This window comes from Rosa chinensis, chromosome 5, assembly GCF_002994745.2.
Source record: "Rosa chinensis cultivar Old Blush chromosome 5, RchiOBHm-V2, whole genome shotgun sequence".
Lineage (NCBI taxonomy): Eukaryota > Viridiplantae > Streptophyta > Magnoliopsida > Rosales > Rosaceae > Rosa > Rosa chinensis.
The window spans coordinates 1371925-1380433 of NC_037092.1; the positions used below are offsets into that span (position 1 = coordinate 1371925).

Here is an 8509-nt window from a genome sequence, read left to right on the forward strand (position 1 = left end):
AAGTTAGCATTAGTATAACATTTTTATCTGTTAATCTTATGTCACTTTAGTGTATTCCATGCATCTACACCTGTTAGATGGTTCTTTAATTTAGGATGAGTAATTGTTGGAGCATGCGTTTAATGGTTTAGCTCTCGGATTTTGGGCACCTTGAGTGATGAACTTTTAAAATCTAAGTTCGTAAAAGATGATTTTGCTAATTTCGTCAGATTTTATTAATTTTACATTAAATTGTTTTCAACTCTTGTTAATGTTCTTCGAAAAAAAAAAAAAATGCTAGCTACCTTCCCCTCTAACCTTTCCTTTCTACATTTCATATTCATTGTATGTCATGTGTACTCCATTATACTTAGAAATCAGATATTTAATACATTAATTAGACAATTTTTTTCTTTTCGCTTTTACTCTTATTTATTTCAATTTTCATTAATATTGTGGTTGACTTTTTCTCTCTCTCCGTCCATTTAGTATTCTCTTTATTATTTTCCTTTTCTTTGAATATGGGAATTCCTCTTCCACCTCTATTCCAGCAATATATTTCTGGTCTTTGATTACAACTACAAATTGCATATCATCATATAATCGACGGAATTTCAATAAACTACCAAGTGCCCAAAACAAAAACTCCTAATTCAAACATGATTCTTTAAAAGTCTTTCATTCACTAATGATCCTCGATGAAACAAGAAGTTTTTTGTTGGAGGTGAAAAATTCCTTAGAGGAGTTTGACCCAACAATTAATGCGGACTAGAGCGGAAGCTGACCTGGGAACAATCGAGAAGATTCCTTCGAGCGTTGACCAGAAGTTTGACCGTCGGCTCTAGGAGGAGGGGGGGTACCTGCAGAAAAACCCTCCGATGCCTAAGTCAATATGTTTCTTAGTAGTGGAGTAGAGAGAATTGGAATTCGATGGATTACCTGGACGTCGAGCGTCCTTTATATAGGCGATGACTTACTTCGGGAACAAGCCGCCATTATTTCTGCTTTGATGGCTGCATTTATTTACACACTTATAATGATAATTATTACTGCACTAATAACAGTTAATCATTGCGTACTTACGACCGTCATTCATTGCGTATTTATCATAGTCATTCATTGCGCACTTATAATCATAATTATTGTGCGTAGTTATTGTCGTAATAATCGCCGCATTCGTGACTGAAATTTAACGTCATACTAACTACGGAGCTAATCGCCTTAATTGCGGGCCCAGCAAAATTTGACCACTCCCACATTTTTCGAATTTCTTTCGTTCTAGATAACTAGTCATCGGCTCATAACCATTTTAGTCATTTTGTGATGAATTTTCCACTAGAAATTTCAATCAAAATTACCACTTGGGGCCAACGTCATACACACCTCATCATTCTCGATCAGTATGCCCAATCCTAGGTAACTCGGTTAATGGCATGGGTGGGAGGCCATTAACTGATTTAAATTGATTCATCTTTTATAAATTTGAATTGATTCTAGATTGCGTGGGTGGGAGGCCACATATATAGGTTTAGCATTGTGTATGGGGTCATGAAGGCATGAACCCAGAAAAGACTTGTAAGCAAAAAAAAAAAAAAAACCAAATGATTAAAAACTCAAGTATAAAAAACAAAAAAGAATGTTGGACATTTAATAGAAGGGTAGACAAGGAAATAAAATAATTTATTTTTCACTGCAATAAATGATGAGTTTTCTATCTTAGTGGAGTACACATGGCATACAATAATTGAGAAAGGTAGAAAGATAAATGTTGGAGGAGAAGGTTGCTAGCATTCTTCAAAGAAAAAACAAAAGTCAAATACATAGGAGAAGAATATGAATCTTGTATGTCACATTAGGCAAAACCATGTTAGAAGAGAATCCAAAAACTCTACCAATATTCAGTGTAAGCATTCAAAGGGCTTGGATACTTTACTAAAATTGGTTGAGTAAAAAGAAAGACGGAAGAAAAGTTTCTACAAAATCTAAGTTAATAAAAACAAAATTTAAGTTAGTACTCTTTGTCAAATATGGAATGAGAATTCCAATCCTCTTTTACAATAGTTTTCTTTTAATGATTGTATTTGAGGATAGTCTATTGTGTGGATTATTCAAATTTCTCCTAAAACAGTTGGAAATCTTAGGTTTGTCTCTTTGCAATTATAAGTCATGGAACAATTAATCAATGTTGGTCCGAAACCATATTCTTTTAATCCAATGCTAGGATCCCAAATTACCATATCCGTTATGAAAATTTATGGGAACAAATAAACTGAATCAGTATTTATGGATTGAAAGACGTGAAAATATATTGAGTGGTTCAAATGTGTACAATATCAATTATAAATTAAGACAACTCGACCAATAAAAGTGATTCGGAAAACCACGTGGCTGTTGTCCGGGTGCATACAATAATTTGTTAAAATTAGCATTAATCGAACATGTTAATCTCGTAGTCTTATCCAAATTTTTTTTAAATACAGAGCCTGACTTGTTAGATGGTTCATTAATTTAGGATGAGTAATTACTTGAACATGCGTTTGGTGGTTCACAGCTCTCGTATTTTGGGAACATTAAGTGATGAATTAGATTTAAAAATTAAGTTCGTAAGAGAAGCTTTTGCTAATTCCGTAAATTTAACTGAAATTCATTGTAACAGTGTTTTCGATTCTCATTTATTGTTCTTTGGAAACGATAAAAAAAGAGCCCACAAAGTCAAATGGATCTTATCGAAAACAGAAAAATCCTCTACCATTATGGATACCAGAGAATTTGATACATTACCAAACTTGGAAGGGTGAAAAAGAAGGAAAGAAAGAAAAAAAAAGGAAAAAAGTTTACTACCAAAAATGGGCCTGATTTATTAGAGGCTCAACCCACGCTACCTACCTAGTAGGCAAGTTCCAACCCAAACCACGCACACAGTTTTTGCACATGCCTAAAATCCAACGGTCTATTTCCCAAGTCTTGGTCTTTCACTCCCACTTCACCTCTCTCTTTCTCTCTCCCTATTTATATCTTCCACCAAATTTCGGTCTCTCTCCGGAATCTCTTTCGCCTTTTCGGTTTCATTGCATGCATTGTAATTTCCGACCATTGAACCACCCAGATTACACAAACTCTATATCACCATTCAATGGCTGTGAGAAACTAATTCCAGCTGAATTTGTTTTCGGGTTCTTGTTGCGTTTTCAGTGATCATATTTAGGTGAGTGTTGAAACTCCCATTTTGATGATTCTTATGTTGTTGACTGTTTCTTTTAGTTTTTTTTTTTTGGTCGGTTTTTTTTGGGACTTGGAATTGAATAAAGATCGGTTCTTTGGAAAACAGAGGGGGGTGTTTTGATCAGTGTTTGTGTAGGTGGGATTGAGTTATGGGGTTTGTGGGATGGGATTGAATGTTGGTTTGGGTTATGGGATTGAATTATGGGGTTTTTAGGATGGGTTTATGCCAGGGAGATGAATTTTGGGTTGACTTAGACTCTTAGAGTCAGTCGGGTCTTTGTTGTTTCGTTGACTTGGAACAATTGTTTATTTTGATTTTGAACCAATGCTGAAGTGTTTGTATTGAAGCTTTAGTTTTCATGGAGATTTTTTTTCTTTCTGGGAATTGGTGAAAATTTATATCGCTGTTGTATACAAGTGTACTGTTGAATCACAGCTGTGGGGTGCATATGCTATTGTCATTGTTTTGATATAGGGATCAAATATTGTTTTGGTTGTTTAGTCGAAGAGATTGTAGATTGTATACTGATCGCAATCATAGTACTACCTAGCTCAGATTGTGTTCTGTTTTATAGGTATTGAGAATGCAAGTTCTGAGAGTGGAAGAAGGAAGGCCGGGCCAATATAGTGATAAAGACATTGGTTCTGGCAAGAGAGAATTCTCGGAGTTACTGGAGCATGAAAAGGAGGAGCTACTGCAGGACCAATCAGAAGAGGATGAGAAGGACAATGGTCGCTTACAGAGGACCGGAACTAAGAAGAGACGGTTTACTCCAGAAATTGGAGCTTCAAATGGAAAAAGAATTAGAAAAAAGCAACTTGCCTCCAACTATTATGAAGATGCAGATGAGTTAATGGATGAAATGGAGCATGACACAGAAATTGCCTTTATGATCAAGTCAAAAGCACGGAGAAGGGGAAGTCCTGGCCGTGGAAAGATCAACAGGAGTTGCTCAGTGGATTCAGGAGTTAAAGATGAGTCAAAGAATAATACTTCTTATACTTCGTCTTCTTCACCACCGTCTTCTCCGAATTCATCAGTTTCAGTTCTAAGATGGGATCGTAGTAGATGCACTTCAAGACACATAAAGGTATTTACTTATCTAGCTATGCCTCTCCCTACAGTGTGTATTATTTTTTTCTTCATCTTCAAAAATTTATTTAGGTGCACTGAGAAAGCTTTTGTTTATTACTTAAAGCAGCAGGATAATGGAGATGTTTGTTTTAAGTGTCATCAGTGTATGCAAGAATCAAAAACTATTGTTTCTTGCTCCAAGTGTGAAAACAACTCTTATTGTATCCGTTGTATCAAGGAATGGTATGTATTTAACACAGTCCCTGTCCTCTTTCTGAGTTTGCAATAGTCACTTGACATGTATCATGTGGATTCTTTTTCTTTTGTATATAGGTATCCTCACATGAAGGTACAGGAAGTCAAGGAACTTTGCCCATTTTGCCGCAGAAATTGCAACTGTAATGCTTGCCTCCACTCAACTGGCATGATTAAGGTTTGTTTTGTAGTATTAATCAGAGAATCCTTTCAGCATTGCTCCCTCCAATGATAAATACATTATTCTTTCTATTTCTGAAACTTCAGACACCAAAACGGGACATAAGTGACTATGAAAAGGCTCAGCATTTGGCGCATTTAATTCGCTCCATGCTTCCATTTCTGAAGGAATTTTCTGATGAACAAAAGGAGGAGATACAGATCGAAGCTAATATTCAAGGTATGAAGTTTCATTGGCTTTGGTTTCAGGTCAATCAGGTGTAGGACACAGCTAACACAAACTTTTCTGTCAGGAGAGTCGCTTTCCAACATTATAATAGAACAAACCCTCTGTTACAATGATGAGCGTGTCTATTGGTAAGCGTCTCTTTATTCATTAAAGGAAATGCTATATGATTGTTAACTAACTAGATGTCTGTCTTCATGCTTGGAATAGCAACCACTGTGCAACTTCAATTGTTGATCTTCATCGAAGCTGCCCTAAATGTCTGTATGAACTCTGTCTAAGTTGTTGTAGAGAAATTAGGCAGGGATGCCTTTTAGACCGTGCAGAGGTGAAGTTTCAATATAGGAATATGGGTTGCGAGTACATTCATGGTGGAGATCCATCACCTGAATGTTGTTCCTTAGAAGCTCCAGACAATCATATTGAGCCTTTGACTGGGTGGAATGAGCCTTTGACTGGGTGGAGTGCAAATGATGATAATAGTATTACTTGTGCTCCAAAGGAAATGGGTGGCTGCGGTGAGAGCAACTTGGCTCTGAAGCGAATCCTTCCTTGTGATTGGATTGCAAGTTTAGAAGCAAAAGCCAAAACTGTACTAGACATTTGCGAAACCAAATACTGTACCTTCAAGCATGAATGTGGTGAAAGAAGAATTGATATGTTGCGAAAGGCAGCTTCGAGGGAGGATTCTTGTGACAACTTTTTATATTGTCCAGATTCAAGGGACACTCTGAAAGAAGGAGATCTTTTGCACTTCAGAGAACATTGGATTAATGGTGAACCAGTCATAGTTCAAAATGTACTTGAACAGGCAAATGGTCTGAGCTGGGAGCCAATGGTCATGTGGCGTGCTTTAAGTGAAAATATGGATCCAAATAGTACCTCACAATTTTCAGAGGTCAAGACCATTGATTGCCTGGCTGGCTGTGAGGTTGGTCTACTTATCAGATTTTGTCACTTTTAACCTTCTGTTTCTGATTTAATTAATCTCCGAGTCCACTTTGAATATATAATGATTATAATCTATAAAAAATTTTTGAAAATCATCCTTGCATTATTTTGTGCTAGGCCAATCTGATGATGATGTTGAATGCTCTTTCCTACATCATCTTACTTCTTCTGTCTTGGCAGCCTGAAACTAAGGCTGCAGTGACACTATTTTCTTACTTTTAGTATTATAGTGCCAGATATAGTTTTCAAAGTGCCTATCGTTAAAAGTTCTCACACCCAGACACTGATCCACACAATTGCCCTTGTTTTGCTTTTCTAAAATAAATTGTTATAATTTCCCAGTTTTGTCTGGAATCACTAATTGCGAACATGATTTCTTTTGTTTTTTGTTTTCCGCTTGGTTTCTTCTGAATATATTGCACTTCTAATGTCACTTTCATAAACTTTTTTTGCAGGTGGAAATAAATACTCGGCAATTTTTTGAAGGATATACGGAAGGAAGAATGTATGGAAATTTGTGGCCAGAGATGCTTAAGCTGAAGGATTGGCCCCCTTCTGATAAGTTTGAGAATCTTCTGCCCCGACATTGTGATGAATTTATTACTGCCTTGCCATTTCAAGAGTACACAGATCCTAGAGCTGGACTTCTTAACCTTGCTGTTAAGTTGCCACCTGGAGTCTTGAAACCAGACATGGGTCCAAAAACATATATTGCTTATGGGCTTGTGGAAGAGCTTGGAAGAGGGGATTCCGTAACCAAGCTGCATTGTGATATGTCTGATGCGGTATGAATATTGCATATTGTGATTTTTATTGTTTCTCGTTTAATGTCTGGAAACAAACACTTGGGTTGCCTATGCGTCTGTATAGTATAGTATGTCATGTTCTTTCAATCTATGCAGGTTAATATTTTGACACATACAGCAGAAATAAAGCTAGGTGATGAGCAGAAATCTGCAATTTCAATGTTAAAAGAATTACATAGAGCCCAAGATGAGAGAGAGCTTCGGAATTGGGTGAATTCTCAGTCTGGACAGTCTGGAGCACAGATAGGGGATGAAGAAATCATAGAAAAGACTTACAATAGGGAATTGAAGGTTCCAGAAGATGATGCAGATGGGCCCACTCCTTCTGGTTCTCCCTGCACGGAAGCAGTAGAGGAAACCGGTGGTGCTTTGTGGGACATTTTCCGCAGGGAAGATGTCCCTCAGTTGGAGGCTTATCTGAAGAAGCACTATAAAGAATTCAGGCACACTTACTGTTCGTTAGTTGAACGGGTAAGTATGGTATCCTCAGCTTTCCTTAGTAATATGTTGTGTTTATGGGTGCTGATTTTGGTTTTTGTTCTTTGTGTTTAGGTTATTCATCCTATTCATGATCAATCCTTTTATTTGACAATGGATCACAAAAGGAAGCTTAAGGAAGAATTTGGTAAGAAACTAGGCAAACATGTGGTTTTATTTGCTGCCCAATCCATATTGTTGTTGTATCTTTAGTAGTTACTATAACATACTTGTTGCACACTTCAGGAGTCGAACCATGGACATTTGTACAAAGCCTTGGAGAGGCTGTATTTATACCTGCTGGATGCCCACACCAAGTTAGGAATCTCAAGGTCTATCAGCTTTTACTTTTCTCATGTTTTCCCACTTTTTATTTGTTTGTGGTATAACTCTAAAACATTATGCTATCACTCCCTTGCAGTCTTGTACAAAAGTAGCTGTAGACTTTGTATCCCCAGAAAATGTCCATGAGTGCCTCCGTTTAACTAAGGACTTCAGACAGCTTCCCAAGAATCATAGAGCTAGAGAGGACAAACTTGAGGTGACCAGCTTGCTTTACCTTCCAACCCTTTCTGCTTTCTTTCCTTCACTCTACTTCACTTCAATTCTTCCAAGTTTGATTGGGTATTATCTTTCGGTGGTACAGATAAAGAAAATGATACTATATGCGGTCGACCAAGCTGTTAAGGATTTGGAAGCCTTGGTAGCAACTCAAGTTTGAAAGCTGACAACTATAAAATGATATTCCATATTCCTGATCGGGAAAATTTTGTAAAGTTGGAACAAATTTTTTTCCTTTTTCCTGAGTCTTCCTCCCGGTCAATATAAGCTGAAGCAATCACTTGTCTTTTCAGTTCTAACAATTGATGCCTTGAGCTTGGACCATATGTAGGTTTGTTGCTTGACCTTCAAGTTAAGTAGTGTATGAACATTATAATGAAATGAAACACCTGCTATCCTCCTTTGATCCCACCTCTTGGTACATGCTGCATAATGAACTGAATGTATTCTGGCCTCTGTAACCAAGAAGTTGAACACCTGCGATCCTCCTTTGATCCCATCTCTTGCACCTGCACAATGGAAACAATTTGGCATTTGAAAAAAAAAAAAAAAATGAGGTTTCAAAACTTAAAATGCCCAACCTTCACTCTTTGGGAGGGAGATTTGAACTTGAGACCCACCATTTCAAAATATAAAGTGATAAATAGTGAAATATGGGAAATACCACCTAGCTAATTTAGTGTAACTTTTAGAGCCTTGGAGACCCGCAGTGTAGTGCCACAACTTGATACGGAGACTGAGTACACAAAAAGGAGAGAAATGTGGAAACTTGAAGGA

At 37.1% G+C, this 8509-nt stretch overlaps 1 protein-coding gene across 3 annotated transcripts; it reads left to right on the plus strand.

Annotated features, from left to right (window-relative positions):
• The first annotated feature begins 2957 nt into the window (after positions 1-2957).
• Positions 2958-8141, plus strand: LOC112167797 (lysine-specific demethylase JMJ25). Of its 3 annotated transcripts, none has more exons than XM_024304869.2 (13): positions 2958-3184; positions 3777-4292; positions 4401-4519; positions 4610-4709; positions 4799-4931; positions 5005-5068; positions 5148-5868; positions 6344-6673; positions 6791-7165; positions 7247-7319; positions 7418-7503; positions 7593-7712; positions 7818-8141. In XM_024304869.2, exons 2-13 carry the CDS (start codon positions 3786-3788, stop codon positions 7890-7892), a joined length of 2703 nt encoding a protein of 900 aa, XP_024160637.1. In that variant the 5' UTR covers positions 2958-3184; positions 3777-3785; the 3' UTR covers positions 7893-8141. The 3 variants fall into 3 exon arrangements, with proteins under 3 accessions (XP_024160637.1, XP_040362722.1, XP_024160639.1); XM_040506788.1 differs by having other exon boundaries at positions 4407-4519; XM_024304871.2 differs by having other exon boundaries at positions 2959-3184; positions 4404-4519.
• Positions 8142-8509: the final 368 nt, after the last annotated feature.

Excerpts from the sequence above, each read along its gene's own strand:
- LOC112167797 (XM_024304869.2), top strand. The coding sequence starts at position 3,786 with ATGCAAGTTCTGAGAGTGGAAGAAGGAAGGCCGGGCCAATATAGTGAT. Across the intron at positions 4,710-4,798 it reads ACTCAACTGGCATGATTAAG|ACACCAAAACGGGACATAAG; the intron begins GTTTGTTTTGTA and ends CTGAAACTTCAG. Across the intron at positions 5,869-6,343 it reads ATTGCCTGGCTGGCTGTGAG|GTGGAAATAAATACTCGGCA; the intron begins GTTGGTCTACTT and ends CTTTTTTTGCAG.